At 38.9% G+C, this 17,835-nt stretch overlaps 1 protein-coding gene across 4 annotated transcripts in view; it reads left to right on the top strand.

Annotated features, from left to right (window-relative positions):
- The first annotated feature begins 658 nt into the window (after positions 1–658).
- Positions 659–17,835, top strand: part of atp8b3 (ATPase phospholipid transporting 8B3) — a 29,282-nt gene continuing 12,105 nt past the window's right edge. The window contains exons 1-18 of one of the 4 annotated variants that reach the window (XM_008407125.2): positions 659–688; positions 4,939–5,007; positions 5,119–5,342; positions 5,766–5,857; positions 5,961–6,074; positions 6,838–6,936; positions 7,541–7,602; positions 9,611–9,683; positions 9,894–9,964; positions 10,585–10,676; positions 10,769–10,927; positions 12,536–12,624; positions 12,713–12,906; positions 13,936–14,144; positions 14,377–14,408; positions 15,382–15,538; positions 16,189–16,377; positions 16,485–16,597. In XM_008407125.2, coding sequence (XP_008405347.1) covers positions 5,318–5,342; positions 5,766–5,857; positions 5,961–6,074; positions 6,838–6,936; positions 7,541–7,602; positions 9,611–9,683; positions 9,894–9,964; positions 10,585–10,676; positions 10,769–10,927; positions 12,536–12,624; positions 12,713–12,906; positions 13,936–14,144; positions 14,377–14,408; positions 15,382–15,538; positions 16,189–16,377; positions 16,485–16,597 — 1,770 coding nt within the window. In that variant the 5' untranslated portion in view covers positions 659–688; positions 4,939–5,007; positions 5,119–5,317. Of the gene's footprint in view, positions 689–4,471; positions 4,766–4,855; positions 5,008–5,118; positions 5,343–5,765; positions 5,858–5,960; positions 6,075–6,837; positions 6,937–7,540; positions 7,603–9,610; positions 9,684–9,893; positions 9,965–10,584; positions 10,677–10,768; positions 10,928–12,535; positions 12,625–12,712; positions 12,907–13,935; positions 14,145–14,376; positions 14,409–15,381; positions 15,539–16,188; positions 16,378–16,484; positions 16,598–17,835 lie in introns of those variants that run through there. The other 3 variants (XM_008407126.2, XM_008407124.2, XM_017304564.1) reach the window with 3 other exon arrangements.

Raw genomic sequence — 17,835 nt, 5'->3', positions numbered from 1 at the left:
CAAGGTTGCAAGAGCGATGGAAAAGCAACACTGCAAATCACCCTGAAAATACCGTCTGCTCTGTAAAGTGTTAGGGTGGCAGCCTACCTTAGGTTTGCATTTTCCTCAGCAGGTACAAATAAAATGATCAGAGATGACAAGAGTCTTGATTGAGCTCAAAGGAAAGGGAATGACATAACAATTACAAGCTTCAAAAGAGCTTAGACTGAAATGAAGGTTCACCTGGTTCAGCTGACCCAGCTGGATGGATGTAGGGTTGTGGATCTGAAGGCAGTGCAAGGACCAGATTTCTTAATCTGCAGGATTTTGACAAGTTTTCCTTTTTGTTGTTCCTTCACCTAAAATACCTCCCTAAAAAAGATGAGTTGGCACATTTTGTGGCAAACTTCTGACCTATGAGAAAATCTCAGGAGGCAACAATGAAAGCTTAACAAGTTGGATACAATGTTTCAGAGTGACTCTGGGTCCGAGGTGTTCCTTTAACTCCGGCTGGTGTATCACCGTGAGGAAGACGGGTGAGCAGTACCTTGAAGAAAATTGTAGGAATAGAAACTAATGATTCGACTTTACTGTTCAGAGACTAAGGGAAGAAAGAGCCGAGTCCAGAAAGTGTTGATTGGTGTGGTGAGCTGAATCCTGGAGCCTTGTCACTGAGGAAGGTTCTGGTGAAAGACCGGAGAGCAACCAGGTAAGAGTTTGAACGTTCCAGAAAAAAAAAAAAAAAAGGCTTGCCACTTGCTGCTGGTCTTAAAGCAAAGTTGCCCAGAGTGTTATTGCATAAATAGATCAGAGGAGAAGTTTCACATTCTGGGCAAAAGCAAGAAAAGATATCTTAGAGAGAACTTTGTTACTGTTCAGAAGTGAGACACTGCATTAAACCTTAAATGCCGGTTTAGCAATTTAAGCTGCTCAAATTGTCAAACCAACGTTTAATTTTCAGCTGATTGGGTTTGATGGATAGCAGGAGTGTATGGGAGCACAGTGCTCAAGGCCCAGCCTCTGAGGAACCTGCAGCTCAGTGGAGAAAAAAAAAACACCACAAAGGCACAACACACCCCAGATCCCTGATAAATGTAAGTTTATTGTTATATTGTGACAAAAAGGACAAAAATATAAAAGAAAATCCATTGGTACTATTATATTTACAAAGCAATGTATGTACCATAGGTAGTGCGCTTGACCTTTCTTAAGATTATAAAAGAATAATATAATTTGCTGGACCTTCTTCCAAATATTGCGCAAAGAAAAATGGTTAAATATTGAGGTGACAGGTTGTGGGGGAAGTTCAACTGGAAACTCACTATCATCTGAATTGTCTGGAGCGCATTACACTCCACTGAGGTTAAGTGGGGTTCCTAACTGCACCAATGGACCAGCAGATGCACCTACTGCCTGTGCAGACTCGTCATCATTCTGAATCAGACTATTAGCAGTGGAATCATATGCAAATTTCAAGAGTTTCAGAGACAGGGTAGTCATTTGTTGTCATTTGCTGGTGTGTTGTTTCCAGAATGATTAATGCCTTACAATTAGTTCATGCTTGTTTTTTTTCCTAATAAACAGTAATGTTTCACTGTGGTTGCTCAGTGCTCAAGAATCCAATTACAGCAATGGATGTTGTCATTTTATGCATTTTAAAGGAAGATCTAGCTTAAAGATTTTTGACCCAACAACGCTGCATTTTCCTGCAGGCTAGTTTTGTTTTTGTTTTGGTTTTACGTCATATAGTCACGTCTTACTCATGATTTTTTCAGATATTTGTCATAAGGAACCTGTTTATCATGTTGATAGGGACTTTTGGACATGGGGTTGAGTGGGGGTCTGTTCTTGTTGTGCTTGTGATGACGGTTGGTTTTCTGCCTTAACGGTGACAAACAACTCTTTAAAAAAGGTTCACTTCCTTAATATGTTTCCGATTCAAAACAAACACTGCTTTGAAGCCCTTCATGAATAAAAACAACATGTTTGAATCAACATCTTTCTTTTACTACATTGTCATCCACAGTGCAGTGTTGAGATTAGGCTGCCATATCAGACCTTTAACACTGAGATATACATTTTATTTTTATGATCAGCAGCTAAGGTTTTAGCTATATATATATATATATATATATGCAATTTATATTAAGCCATTTTTAGCAGTGTGTTTCTATTATAATTTCATCTTAGTTATGAAACACTACATTCACGTTTGGTTCAATATATTTTTGATTGGTAAAATAGTTATCTATCCAAGGAAACCCATCTGACTGCAGCATTCACTGGCTAAACACACAGACAGTGAATAGTCTGTTGCATGGTGTTAGCTCTGCTTAGACTGACCATGCATGTAGAGGCAGTGGAGAAAAGAGCACCTTTCTTTTGCCAACATTTTTACCAATTATTTACAAAAATAGCTCAAGCTCATACGTTGAATAGAAACTACTTGGCTCAGATCTGAAGTACTGCCATGAAAATCTGGCAGTACTTCAATAGTATGATACTATTGTCTTGTATGCAATAATAGTAGCAATAGGTTAAAAATGTAACCTATTTCTAAATCTGAAGTCCTTTGAAGCCTCTGACTGGTTTTCTTCCTGAACCTACTTCGTATTTAGCTCTAACTATCTTTCCATCATGACCAGTTTACCCTGTTGAAGAAAAGCAACCTCAAAGCTTGAAGCTGCCACCTCCATGTCTTTCCCTTGGCAAGTTGTGATTAGACTGATGTGCCATTTCACTTTTCTATGTGAGTTGCTCAAAGCTCAGGATATTGTTTTACAACCCAGCCCTGCTTTAAACCTCTCCAAAATCCTGATGAGTCCGGTGTGTTCCTTGATCTTCTTGATGCTGTTTGTTCACTGCCAATCCTAGGAGGAACTAATCTATTTATGCTGAGAATAAATTGAACAAAGTCGAACTCTGTCCACTAAGATGGGTGCGCTAGATTTTATGTAGTGCAAATAAATAATGAAAGCAAAATATTTTTATTTGTTAAAAATCTTGATGTTTTGAATTATTTTGCTCCACACACCACTTAGCACTGATCTATTAGATAAAGTACAGGCAAAATCCAATGAGGCTTACAGCTGTAAAGTGGCAAAATATGAAAAAAATTCAAGGTCCACGAGGGCTTTAGTAAAGGAATGCATACATTATAGATTAATAATTGACGTCCTGCTATGTATTGCAATGGATAACCTATTGTAACCTACGCAGGCAGCAGGCATTCCTTTAAATAGACAATTTTCTGGTAAGACTACAATCTTTCAGTTTACTGCAGCCCCATGCCCTTGACATCCTGGAGCAAAAGAGTCCCCCTCCCAGTCCCACCTGCCACCACATTTCTCTCTGTAAAATTTGCACCTTGTCCATTGGTTGTGGGGTTCGACTGCCATGTTGGGCAACGGTTAAACTGTGGGGGGAAAAAATGTTTGGCCTATCGACTGTCATTTGTTTGCGTAGGCCTGAGAGCACCAGTACCACACCACCAGCACGTTACCCTAACCACTCTGCTGCACAACCCAACTGTAAAAATAGATAGGAAAAGATCGCCCTAGATACGCACGCGCATTCACGTGCAGACACATATAAGACGTAAGATGCGCACACGCTCAGGTGTTGGTGGTGTGGCCTTTGTGGGGGGCAACCTCACTCAGGGAAAAGAAATGAGACAAAGAGATATGAAACCACAAATAGTACATTTAACTGTCATTTAGTGTGCATCAATCCAGTAAACTTATTTTTTTGTTCAGCCTTGCCATTGTTTACACACTGACCCTCTTTGACCTCTCCCTCAATAGTTAAGCTGCAGTTATTGCTCACCTCCACCAGGTGGCATTAGATTCTTGAAGAAGTCAAAACGCTCATTTCCCCCACAGTGTCATGACAGGCCTGCTTTATTTTGTAAAATAAATTCAGCTTGCTAAATGTGAAATATTGCATATTTGGAACCTACTGCAACACAAAAAATAGGTTAAAATGTTGTATTTTTCCCAATTGTATTGTTTTTATGGAAAAATATAAAGTGACAAAGGGTCAAGAGAAGCCTTTCCCATTGAAACCACACTGTTTACAGTTTAGAAACTGGGCAATAAACTATAATTAACCAAGGTTTATATTTAAATGTCATTTTTATAGTTTATACTAATTTTGATGAGAGCCTAGGAGAGAATAATGCTAATAAAGTTAAAGCAAAGGTTGCTGTAAATCTGTGAAAACAAATAATTAGAATAAGGGTTTGCCTGATCACAAAGCCTCACAGCTTTCACACACCTGTAAACCAATACTCCCAGTGCTTGTACTGTACAAAAGCGCCATTATCACAGTGCCGGAAAGACTCTCTAAGATTTTTTAGAGATTTAGGTCAGCTGATAATCACTCGCTGTGCCTTTTAAAAATGTGATTCCTTCAAACACGAAAGTCGCTCCCAGTCGATTTTACGTATCTCTTTCAGTAGGTGATGACCGTAAGAGTTGAATTAAACTAAACGGCTCTCTGAAAGGTTTATAGACACGATGCTCCTCCTCCTTTAGTCTTCCTTTCCTCAGGTGAATTGAAAGTGCATTGTGTAATCCTGAAGTGTGCACCTGTGCAACAAAGGCGCGGTGAGCATGATGCTGAGAGAAGTGAATAGAAAATGATTTGTATTATGCAAATGGAGATTCGGGATTGTTATGAAAACAACCGTGCTAATCTCTCTCCGTGGTCGCTGGAGCGCAGGGAATCACAGTTCAGCTATGTCATTGTGCTGCCGGAGAGTAACGAGGAATTTAGCGCAGTCCAGGTAAAGGCTCATAATTCTTTAACTCTTGTAGGTTCTTTTTTTTTTTAATATATTATCTGTCTTGTGAAACAACAAAGTTATAGAATAACAGATGTAAAAATGGATTTTGGTAGCAATTCTACATTTTGCATGTAAATAATTCACAAACTGTGTGCTGACTAACCTATCTTTAGTTTGCAGGTTAGATTTTAATGCCTGAATCTGAGCTGCTCATGCCTCACGCTTCTTTCACGACTTTCAAAGTAAGTCTGTCTGAGAAGGCTGCTGCATTTCTCTGAAGTCCTGCACAAAGAGGGCAAGCACAGGTTAGTCTTTAGTTCCCCATAGTAACATTTTGTTTTTTGTTTTTGCAGTTGTCGTTTAGCGTGCCACAGTGACTGCTGGCAGGGGAATCAGTAGCATCAATCTTCTTCTTAATGTGCTGTGGTATAAGTAGTAGTATTGTTAAACACCTGCAACGAGGCGCAAAACTGCAAAAGCTTGTCAGATCATCTCATCAATCAGTTTTCCACTTAACCAGAGTGCAGTAAAGGTCAGACTCTTCAGAGCAGGATGTCCAAAGAAGACTTCGAATCTGGTACGTGTAGTTTGATATTGAATCCTTACTTTTCTTTTTCATTTTACACTTTGATTGTTTTCTTTTTCTGTTATACTTATTAGGATATAATCAGAACAGAGTAAACTGAAGCATTGTGAATTTGCCATGAAACGTCGGTGCGAGTTCATCCAAACTGGTTGAATTGTTAGTTATGAGGGATCATCTTTATGCAGCATATATTTGCACGTCAGCCGCTCCTTCATGAAAACAAAGTCTGCGTTTCTTTGAGACCTTCATTGTTCGTGTGTTCTAAAAGTTTCTGAAAACATATCTTCATGCAAATGATTATCCAAAACTATTTGCATGCACTATCAATATATAATACATGCTTTAATAAACATTGAGCTTTAAGGGGCTGTTTGGAAAAAGGTTTCTAAGCTGAAAAAAACCTCCATCCATCAGGCCTCACATGGGAGGTGAAGGCAAACAGCCGTCGCTATCACAAACACAAACAGAGGAAATCTTTCCTGTGCTTCACCAGGGGACGATACTCAGTAAGTCTCAGCTTCCACAAAACCACTAGACATGTTGTCCCATGTCTTCTGAATCGAGCTCCTCGCTGTCTAACCCCATGTTGCTCTTCCTTATTGTTGCCAGGACAATGTGGTGCGCAGCCACAAGTACTCCCTCCTGACTTTCCTGCCCCTGACGCTGTTTGAGCAGTTCCAGCGAGCTGCTAATGTCTACTTTCTCCTCATGGTGGTGTTGCAGGTCAGACGAAAACCTCTGCTGTCCCCTCTCGCTCCATTTTGAATCTTAAATGAAGCGCTCTGCTGTAAGCTGGGCTTCAGACTTGAATAGACGTTAATATGTGTATGTATTACCGAGTCCTTCGCAAAAAAGTGCCGAAACACCTTCAAGCTGTCCACATTTTGTCATGTTACAATTACAAACTTTCTGGTATTTTTTTTTTTACATTTTGTGAGATCGCCTTAAAATAGGTCAGAACTGTGATGTGGAAGTGAAGTAATGCATGGATTTTAAATTGTTTAGTGAAAAATAATCTTATCATCCATCAATCAAGTCTAGCTCTCCAAGCAATCACTAAAGGAGTGTTTTGTTTTTACTTTACATAATGTTTTCCATGATGGCTGTAAAGTTCTGTTTTGGTGTCGCCTTCTTTGACACGCAGGTTACGTCGGTGTTTGGGTTGTTTTGAGATTCAGAAACCAAATATCGTTGCACTTGTACTTAGAATTAACTGATTTTTTTTCCTTCATGGAATCAAAGCAAAATACATCGAGGTTGGAGTTAGTAAAATCACAAATTATTGAAACGCTAAAGTGGGGTCAATGCTTTTGTAATTCTCTATATGCAGCATCTGTAATGTGTTTTGCCTAATAAGGAGTGTAAATATTTGCTTTTATTTTTTTTACTTTTTTCTGTTTTGTGTGTTCTAATAGCTACAACAACATTGTATGTATGCTTTTTTTTATTTTACTTTTTGAAATCTCTGCTTTACGGCTGTTTCCAGTGTGTCCCTGCCATCTCCTCCATACCTTGGTACATCACCATCATCCCGCTCTTGGTTGTGCTCTCTGTGAGAGGACTCAAAGATTTAGCCAGTGACATGGTAAGATGATCAATCACATCCAAGCTGATTGTTTCTGGTAAAAATAATAATAATAAAAAAAAATGCTAGGGGCTGATAAAAACACGTCACAGTATTCATGACCAGCCTCACGCATTTAGCCTCTTGCTACTCAAGCTTGTGTGTCCTCCCTTTTCTCTCCTTCATTGTCCTCACTGACTCCCCGTCCTCTCCTCATTGACAAAAGCAGTCATCCTCATGGCATTAATTTTCTTTCCTATCATTAAAGCTTTTTCTCTTAAATGCAGGCGTGATGTTTTGCATGGAGAATTCTCTAGTTAAGTGCATCAGTGAGTTACGGTCGTTAACAGCTCTGGGTGAAACGCTTGCTTGACCCCTCTTTATTGACTAATCATTTAGTGGAGGGTGTAAATCTCCCAGCTGGTGTCACTGTAGAGCCTCGTAATGGCATCTCTCCTTTCTCCTTCCTCCTGTTCAGCCCTTCATGGCCGCCCTCATTCCCTCTCGCTTGCTCCTTGTCCATCACTCTGAACTCCTGTACTTTGCCACCGGTCTCCGGCTCGGCTCTAATGCTCTTTTCCACTCTTCCCACCCTGCCGGTGTCTGCGTCTCCACCACGGTGCAGGCAAGGCGACGCTGCGACTCGGAGATTAACTCCCGACCCTGTGACGTACTCGTCTCCCAGAGGTGAGGACAAAGGCAGTGGGTTATTCTCGCAGGAGTCAGTGCAGCATCGCGGTTGAAACGGTCCACTAATGAATCTCTAATGAAGTGTAAATGAGTGAATCCCTAAATGGTTCCTTCATGAATCAAAGAGGGGCAAAAACGCACAGCAGCTTCCGAGAAAATCAGAGGGCCGTGACAAGCATGTTCTCCTGCAGTGAAGATTTTACCTTCACTTCCCTTAGGCAAAAAAAAAAATAAAAGAAAAAAAATAAAAGAAATTAATTTTAGGTCTTTAAAGATGAATCTAAAATGTTCATTTTTGATGACAAAAGAGCAACCAGGAACCTGCTCCAGAATGAACTTTTTCAAGCACAACTGAAATACATTTCATATAAATTAATTGCCCAAAGCCCAATATTTACATAGCATTCAAGACCTTAGCATCCAAGTGCGTGTAAACAGAACTGTATCTGACACAGTGGTGGGAAGTATCTTCGTTACTGTACTTAAGTATAATTTTCGTGTATCTGTGCTTTACTTAAGTAGATTTAATAATGGGTACTTTCTACTTTTACTCCACTACATTTTAAAGTCAGTATCTGTACTTTTTACTTAACTACATTTCTACAAAACTGTCGCGTTACTCGTTACATCCAAGTCGCGTTGCGCTTTTTGTCCATTAAAATGTGAAGTTCAGGGACTTAAGATGGCGCCGTAAAATCCAAGCAATAACGTGACTTACGTGTCTGTTGTCAGACAGTTCTGGTTTCTGACATTGGCAATATGGGCAACGGCCCAGGGCATTATTTTTTTTTAGGAATCGCAGGAGAGCTCTGTGGATTGTGGCACAGAGATAAAAGCAAAACAGAATGAAGTTTGTATTCATATTGGTTAAATTTATTTCAGCCCTAGGTATTTAATATGTAGGTGTTTTTATGGGAATGTGGATCTTTCAGATCAATTTGAGAAGCAATTTTGATAGGTGCACTTAATTTTATTGTGTCACGTAGCGGGGTGCCGAGATTTGGTCTCGGGTTYGGTGGTCTGGTCTAGACTACAACTCTGCTACGTGGCTCCTTGGTTCCATATCCTCCCCTGCCAGTTGGATTTCTTTCAAAATAAATGCCACTAGTGGCAAAAAAAGTGAAGTTCATGTTATGTTAGGACAGGAGAYCAGATGTTTCCATCCCTGAAATTATGATGCATAGAATCACATATCTAAGTCTAAACTATGTTACAGAGTAAACACAAYAAAAACATGCTTTATCTGTGGCATTGTTCATTAAAATGGCACATTTCTGATGTATTCAAATTAAATACGATCGGTTCACTTAATGATATTAGTGATTAGGTAATGCATTCAACAAGTACTTTTACTTTTAATACTTAAGTATTTTTAAAAGCCAGTACTTTTTTACTTTTACTTAAGTACAAATGTTAATGTGGTAGTTTTACTTTTACTTGAGTACAGTTTTGTCTGTGTATTTGTACTTTTACTTAAGTACATTTTTTGAGTACTTTCTCCACCACTGGTCTGACACAATCAGATTTTAAGTATTTTGTCTTCTTTTGAGAGAATTTAGACAGTAAGACTAATTATGTATCCAAGTTTGATCTAAAACTTTGGTTGAATGCAACATAAACAACAACTTTATTTGTTGTTTATTCATTTGCACCCCATAGGGTAATACTACATGTATAATCAATCAAAATTAAAAATAATAATAATAATAATAATAATAATAATAATAATCCCTTTATAATTTTAAAGAATTATAAACTTAATGTTCTTAGAATTCAAAGTAGAATGTTTTGATGAGCTTAATAAATCTTTATTTGGTTATTTCCTATTTTAATACGCAGCATAGCTTTTTAATTACATACACAAAAAAATTTGTACATCCATCCACCACACATCCACCTAATGACACATGAAATGTATATAAAATTTTACTTTTAAAATATATCATCTAATACATGTACGTAGTTTAATACAGACTGTCCTTATTTTTTTTTATTTTTCTTACAGTTTCATGACAGCCCAGTGGAAAGATGTGTGTGTTGGAGATGTGTTGAGGATCCGCAGAGACCAAATCATTCCTGTGAGTCAATGAATTAATAAAAAAATAACTGAAATGCTTTTTTTTTATTCAAAAATCATTTCATTTGCTTTTGAAGACAGAATAGAACAAAAAGCGTGCAAGTGTGGTAATCTAATGCAACTGCAATATAAGTTATGCTCAGAGTTTTCTGCTACCAAACATTTCTATTTGCTTTAATATAAATATATACATTTCTATCTTTGCTCCCAGGCTGATCTTCTTCTGCTCTCCAGTTCTGAGCCTCATAGCTTGTGTTATGTGGAGACTGCTGATATTGATGGGTAACAAAATGTGGAAAAACCAATAAGTCTGTTTGCTAAAGCTGCAGAGTGACTGTGAAAAAAAATGTTCTGACTTTCTACATCAACTTTTCAAACCGCGTACGAAAATGTTTACAGTGAAAGTATGTTTTTTCGAGTAAACGAAATAACAGTTTTTCACAGCAGCACATGTGACACTCGGTACACACAAATCAACACTACTCTTTCAAAAATGAAAAGCATAACATAAATGTTTGCAAGTGAAAAACAAGCGAAAGAATAATAGATAGACAGCACTTCCAAATTTTGGCACTCCCACTAATGACATTGGAAAGTGTTTAAATAAATGTAGATTTATTTAAATCTACATTTAAATAAAATAAGTGTAGATTTATTTAAATCTACATTTATTTACATAAAAATTATAATACATTTTTTTAGTATAATCTCACAAAAAAATTTGCTGCAGTTTTCATAACGAGCTTTGGAGGTTTATTTTACTCACCTTACAAGCCTCTTCACTTTGAGTGATGCAAAAGTCCAGCTATTTTATCTCATAAGGTTGAAACTTGCAAATCCCCTATATTATTTAAGAGACTGCATGATTTAATTTTTAAATAACTATCTGTTTCTTCTTCAAGCGAGACCAACCTTAAATACCGGCAGGCGCTGGACGCAACACATAATGAGCTGACCTCTCACCCTTCAGAGGAGGCCCTTGGAGCCTTTAATGGTAAATAAATATCCTCTCTTCTGGCTAAATGTCCAAGTTGTTCTCTTTTGAAAGAAGAGCGCAATTTAATCGGTGAACATTTAATCCTATAGGCATTGTGCTCTGCGAGGAACCCAACAATCGCCTGTACACTTTCAGAGGTCAGCTACAATGGCAAGGAGAGTGCTTCCTCCTGGAAAACGAACATGTCCTCCTTCGGGGAACAGTCCTACGCAACACAGACTTTGCCTACGGCCTGACGATATACACCGGTAGAGTTCAGTATTAAGTCTAAAATAACAGATACGGTGTTGGTAAAGGTGCGCATTCACTCACCTTGGAATGAATGTCATATTAAATGTGGGTGTTTAAAGACACACTTGAGCCTCTCCTTTCGTTTCAAGGTGAAGTGATGGTCACACAAACTGGTGCACCCAGTTCTGATTTTTAAAAGCAGAACTGGGTGCACCAGTTTGACTTTGCTGCAATATGTAACTTAATGCAAAAGTATGTTTATTCCACATTTGTTAAAACCATCATGATGTCGTGACAGTATGATATGAGACAGGTAACCTGTGAAAAGATCAAGCTCCCTCACTTCCTCCCTGAGCTACTGAAGAAATGCACTACCCTCCATCAAAAACCAGGGGAAGTGTTTTAGTGCTGTTATTCAATGCTGCTTAAGGTGCTAATGATGGAGAAGCAACGTAGACTTTCCAGGAAAACAGTTTATCCACCACTATCTGTAGCTGTGCTAACTAGCCTTAGCATTTGTGCCAAGCTATGTTGTAGTGAACCAGTCGTAGTTTAGCAAAAACTAAGAGAGAGGGGTTGAGCATGAGCATGACTGACAGCGTTAAGACCCTCCTCCTGACTCTGACTGGTTATTTCTGACTGAGTAGCGTATTTCTGCAATTAGTACTGGGAGCTCAGGGAGAAGGCAGAGCTCAATTTTTTATTTTTTACAGATTATCTGTCTCATACTTTTAATCAAAATTTAAAACACATTTTTTTTAAATAAACGTTACATGCTGCAGCTTTAAAGACCTAGATTTATTAATATTGTTGCTGACGTTTTGGGTATGAAACTTTCTACAAGTCAGGAAATTCGACAATTTTATGGCAAATAAACTGGGTGGGGAATTGATTTATGAAACAGACTTGAGCTGCTGTCAAACTGATCAGTTTCTTTCAGACTAACTTGTACTGTGCTGTTTATACTTACTTCAATGAATAATAGAACAGAGTGTGAATCTAATTATGACACTAAATGCTTAACTCTTGCAGCTTTGAGTTTAAAATGTGAAGTGCTAAAATCTGGGAGATTACACTCTTCCCCTGTCCTCTAAGTGATCATTGATCAGGTATTGCTTGGCCAAGCAGAGCTGCTGCGTGACGCCAATCCATTGCAGTTAAAGGGATCAGTCACATTTCTTTAAAAGATGGCCATTATACCAGCAACTAAAAACTGCCTAGTGGTGTGCCCTCAGTTTAGCCTGATCAGAAATCCAACGTCGTGTTATGTTAGTTCCAACAAGTATTCTGGCCTTGAACGGTCATATCAGTTTTTCAAATGAATTTCAGTGTCTTTAAATAGTTGAGTTGAGTCTAAGAGAATATCTCTGGAAAGCATAATGCTATACCTTATTGATCTGCGTGAGATAACTTCTCTCTTCACTCGACCTTCGCGTTGGGGTCACACGTCCCCGGAGGGCTAAGGGGATTCAGCATGTTGCTCAAGGGTACATCAGCAGAGTCTCGCTGGCGCAAGGCCCTGAACTCTAACCCTGTGACTGCAGAGTGGTCTTCTGAATCGTGCTGCAGAGGTAGCAGATGACGGTTGTTGTTTTGTTTGTTGTTGGGGTTTTTTTCCACGCCAGGCGCAGACACAAAAATCTTGAGAAACTGCGGGAAACTGAGAGTAAAAAGAACTCAACTGGAGGAAGTTTTCAACAAAGTGGTAATCGGGGTGAGTTCGTGAAGGACAGGGGGAGACAAGCAAGTAGCGACTTGTGTAGTTCTTATAAATGTTGTTTGTCTTTATTCTGGTTCACTAGATTGTCCTGTCGGTTCTGCTGGCTGCTCTGCTCCTTGCCATCGGTGCAGGCGTGTCTTCATATCAGGTCATGACCCAAACATCGTTCCTGTCTGCTCTGGTGGTCGACGGCAACCCAGCTTACAACGGATTCCTCGTCTACTGGAGTTACATCATCCTTCTCAGCCCGGCCATGCCCATTGCGCTCTACATCACGTTAGTAACATGATTTGGATCCACTGGAATATTTAGTAGATCGTCAGTTTTGTAAGCATCAATGCATAGAGAAGAATAATGATAGGATGTCAATACAGTCGAAATAAAATAAGTGTAGCTTTTAATATATTTTCCTGGGGTAAACAAAGACTATTAAGGAAGAGAATTATGGCCATTAGGAAAGAATTAGGAAAGAAAAATCTGACTCTTAATTTCAGAATTTTGACTTTCATCTCTAAACTTTAATCTTTAAACTTAAATCTCCTGAAATCAAAAGTAAAAATTCTGAGAAGAGAGTCAGTCGCCTTAATCCTAAAACTCTGTACAAAAGAAACAAAAACTATAAAAGCTGTCCATGAATGGTTTGAAAGGTTGTCTTCTCAATCTAAAAGATTCTCTTCATAAATTTTAAAAGCTTTTCTACATGTCTGGCCTGTTTGTGTTTTTCTTTCTATAGTGAAGCTCTTCTAGATATTTTTCTCTTGGTGGTCATTACAACGTGACAAACAATGTGATCAGAAATGACTTGGAGATGTATTGGATGGTTCCTTTGCCTCATTTTCTAACTACCTTTACTTGCATATTATACTCACAACAATCCCAATCTACCTGACAGTTTGTTTCAAATAAAAAAGCTCGAAGGCAGCTCATAGTTTGGACCATGACTTTGACGTACAGATTAATAATCTCCTTAGTGGCACCAACAAATCAAATCTATTATTTTTTTTAGGTATTTTATTTGTCTTTTCTATCTAGGCTTAAAAGTTTTATAAATAAATATTTGCTTCGAACCGAAACACTTTTCCAGAGAGTTGTTTGACCAACAAATCTGCCCCTGTGACTGACATGCTTCTGTCTATTTTTCTATGATTTCTTTGGTTTTCAAAATCTTTGTTCATTAGAACAGAGCGTAAGCCACACCTGGAACTACGTCCTCTGCATGCCGCGTGCCGCCTCCATCACTGAGCCACATGGCGCCAACATAAACCATTCCTAATGAGTTTATTTACTCTATATGTGTGTCTCAAGGTTTGAGGTGATACACACAATTCACAGCAAGTTTATTGGCTGGGATTTGGAGATGTACTGGCAGCAGACAGACAAACCTGCAGAGGCCAGGAATACCTCTCTGAGTGAGGAGCTCGGCCAAGTAGGTTACCTGCTGAGTGACAAAACTGGCACATTGACCCAGAACCGCCTGCTCTTCAGACAATGCTGCGTCGCCGGACAAATCTACGGTAAATACGATGAGCTTTGTATTACAGGTTCACAGGTTGAAGATTACTCTGTGTTATGTGTCAAAATCAAAAATGTATCCATCAGTTCTTGGCAGAGACCATTTGTCTATTTTCTTTTTATTTTATCTCTCTTTTTAACCAGCATTTTAAAAAGCATATCAGATATTTAGTTAAGATTTTTAATGTGCCGTTTAGTAGTCAGGTAAACAGAAAATGTTTTCCACTCCCACAGGTGACGCCTCAGTCAGTGCAGAGGATGTAAAGGTACCGAACACACCGAGATACAGTTTCAGTCTCCATTAGACTAAAACAATTGGTTGGGCAGGAAAACTAAAAAGCAAGGTTTGCATTTGCCTCCACATGAGCCAGTAAAGAAAATCCAGGTTTTGCAAGTCCAATATTTAAACTGAGGATCAAGCAGAGGCGTCCAACTCCAATCCTTGAGGGCTGATGTCCTGCAACTTTTAGATGTCCAACTCCAATCCTTGAGGGCAACTTTTAGATGTCCAACTCCAATCCTTGAGGGCTGATGTCCTGCAACTTTTAGATGTCTCCCTGGTCCAACACACCTAAATCGAATGGCTGAGTTATCTCCCAGCTTTCAGCAAAGTACTGCCGAGTCCTGCTAATGATCAAACTATTTGATTCAGGTGTGTTGAAGCAGAAACACAAGTGAAAGTAGGAGGAACAGTGGAGTTTGACTCTCCTGATCTATAGAGATTATCCCAGAGAGGAGTTCTCAAAGGTCCTTCTCTCGCTGCAGTTGTTTTTAGAGGCGTCCTGCTCTCTGATTAGAGCAAAATTGAAATGTTTAGGCTGGAAGGATGTGGATGAGCGACGTGGATTACACACCTGCAGTTACGTCAGATCTGTCGGGAGGAATGAACCAAATGTTCAGGAAATTTACTGCGAGACGCTTGTGAAAGGACACAAATAACAAATATCCAAGTCATGCATTTTACAAGGCAATTTGACCAAATACTAAGAAAAAGTATGTACAATTCTGACTTTAAACTAAGAGTTTCAAAAAAAATTTACAGAAATGTATCTTATTATTCTGGAATTATCAAATAGAAATAATCTTGTTGGTCTGAGAAGGTTTAATCTGATTCAGTGTCAATGACAAATCTGTCCTTTTATACAGCGTTAATAAATAACGTCAAAGATTGAATCCACTTGATCACAAGGTATTCTGTAACAACTTTTACTTGCTCGTTTTCCCAATTTCGTTTCCCAGCCCATGGATTTGAGCTGGAACCCGTTCTCCAGCGGTGGCCTGCGTATGTTCTCTCCCACACTAGTGGAGACGCTCAGAGGACAGCGGTGTCCAGTCGCCACACAGTTTCTGTCTGCGCTGGCTCTGTGTCACACCGTCATGGCCGAATGGAAGGAAGGTGAGCTTTCTTGCTTGCGCTGATTCATTTCTACATTTATCAACTCTGGTTCTCCAGTAGACATAAAAAAAACCCCACACTGTTAGTCATCAGTCTTGAAGCAACACCTGTCTTCCTGTGGGTTCTTTTAGAAACTACGTGACTTTAGCGATTCATGACTTTACTTCCTGTCACTTCTCAGTTACTTCCTAGATATCATGAGACACGTCTTGTGTAAAGCAGAAGTAATGGCTTGAAGCAAGAAGTTTATGGACTCTTTTTGATTGGACTTTGCATGTTCTCCATTTGTATGGATAGATTTGCTGCAGGTCCAGTCCAAGAACAGGAGTTTTTGGTTAATTGATCTGTGTAAATTGCCCGTAGGTTACGTGTGCATAGTGGCTTGTCATGTGTGTCTCTGTGCTGTCCTGTGACGGACTGTCCAGGGTGAACTCTGCCGCTCTGCTGAGGCCCAGCAAGGATAATCAGGTTTAGACGATGAATGGATAGATAGATGTATTGAGTTCTCACATTTTAAATAATGAATTTTAAAATGTTTATAAGTGGAAAAATTCCAATCATCTGCACTATGAAATCAGTCCCAGATTATTTGAGATCTGCAGAGACCGATGCTTACAGGTTTACTTTGTGTGTTGGCCATATTTTCCCAGGATTCCCGGTTTACCAGGCTGCATCACCAGATGAAGAAACTCTTGTTGGGGCTGCCAGGGAGCTTGGCTGGGTGTTTCTTTCCAGAACAAGAGATTTTGTTGTTGTTTCAGAGCTGGGTGCCACTCGCCAGTACCAGCTGCTGGCGCTGTTGGACTTTACCAGCAAAAGGAGGCGAATGTCTGTCCTAGGTAGGAGCAGAATTATTATTATTATTATTATTTTAGAGATATTCTGAATCTAATAAAATACTAATTTTGCCTAAACAAAGCATGTTTTTTCTTCTTTTTTTCTGTAGTACGTGACCCAGAGGGTGGGTTGAAACTTTACTGTAAAGGAGCGGATGTAGTAATACTGGAGAGACTTCAGAAGAACTGTCCACATCAGGAAAGCACTGAAATGGCATTAGAGGTTAAGCAGTTTAATTTTCTTACTAATCTGATTCGTTCTTGAATTCAAGTGAGTTTCTTTCCATTTTATTGCACAAGAACCACAAACACTATTGGGTCTTATTAGGACTTTAAAATCAATGGAAAAAATTCCCTTTATTAGTAAAGTTTCCAAAAAACTGTGCGTTTTTGTTTCTGACAGTTCTTGGTTAGTTCAATTGCAAACTACTGAAAAAAAGGACAGAAATATTTCAAGGAACAGGATGAAAAACTAGAGGAATTAAAGGGTGACAGAAATCAAGATAAGAGAGAGTTGATCTGAGTAAAAGTGTTGGGACAAAGAAAAGTTTGGAGATGACTGAGAGACAAAGAACTGGTGGAGAAGTGAGTCACCATGGGTCTGAAACTGAATCTGTTATGATCCCCACCATTGGAAGGTGTGGGAGGAAAGTTTCTCACTAGTGATCCAGCTGCAGTGTTAAAGACCTAGAGACAGAGACACAGAGCCGGAGARAACTGAAGAAACTAACTTTGACTAACTGTGGTATGTAAAGACATGAACAATTTGCGAGCTCAAAGCAAGACGCCAGAGAGCACCAAACTAGTTTTTTATTAGACAATTAATTTCATTTCACATAATTATCGCGGWAGAAGCCATTTGTTTGTTAAATACTTAATGAAACATATTTACCRTGTTTGTCGTGAATGACGTATATATGCAGGTAATTAGTCCAAATTTRTCGTTTATTGAACGTTCAGAAACTACAGCGGCTGTGATGCGCCAAGGCAAAGGTAAACAAAGGTAAAACAAATCGAACAGGAGATCAACTCAAAACCACTGCACATTTTTACTCTTTCTCTCCCTTTGTCATTAAAGCACACCCGTTGCCATGGGAACCGCTACGAGCGGAGCTCCTCGACCCGAGCAGAGATTATGTTAAAAACATAACATTCAGTCCGTTACGATATTAGGTTTTCAACCTTGATATTTATTTTGCGATTATTAATTAGCGCTCCCCTGAAYACAGCCGTGGTTGATTAGTTAATTTTAAACTCCTGCTCTGCTAGTTATTTTGGTAATGGAACTGAAATGTACAGAATTGCGCAACACCCTGTTGAAACAATAATTACTGAGATTATTGTGTTGGGTCATTCATTCAACACTTTTTGTTGATTAATTTCTTGTTCTTTAATAAAGTTAAAGAACTTTTTTATTATTATTAGTGTTTTGAAATAATAATAATAATAATAATAATAATA

The sequence above is a fragment of the Poecilia reticulata genome, linkage group LG4 (genome assembly GCF_000633615.1).
Source record: "Poecilia reticulata strain Guanapo linkage group LG4, Guppy_female_1.0+MT, whole genome shotgun sequence".
Lineage (NCBI taxonomy): Eukaryota > Metazoa > Chordata > Actinopteri > Cyprinodontiformes > Poeciliidae > Poecilia > Poecilia reticulata.
The sequence above is the reverse complement of the archived record's forward strand: the minus strand, read 5'-3'. Positions and strand labels throughout refer to the sequence as shown.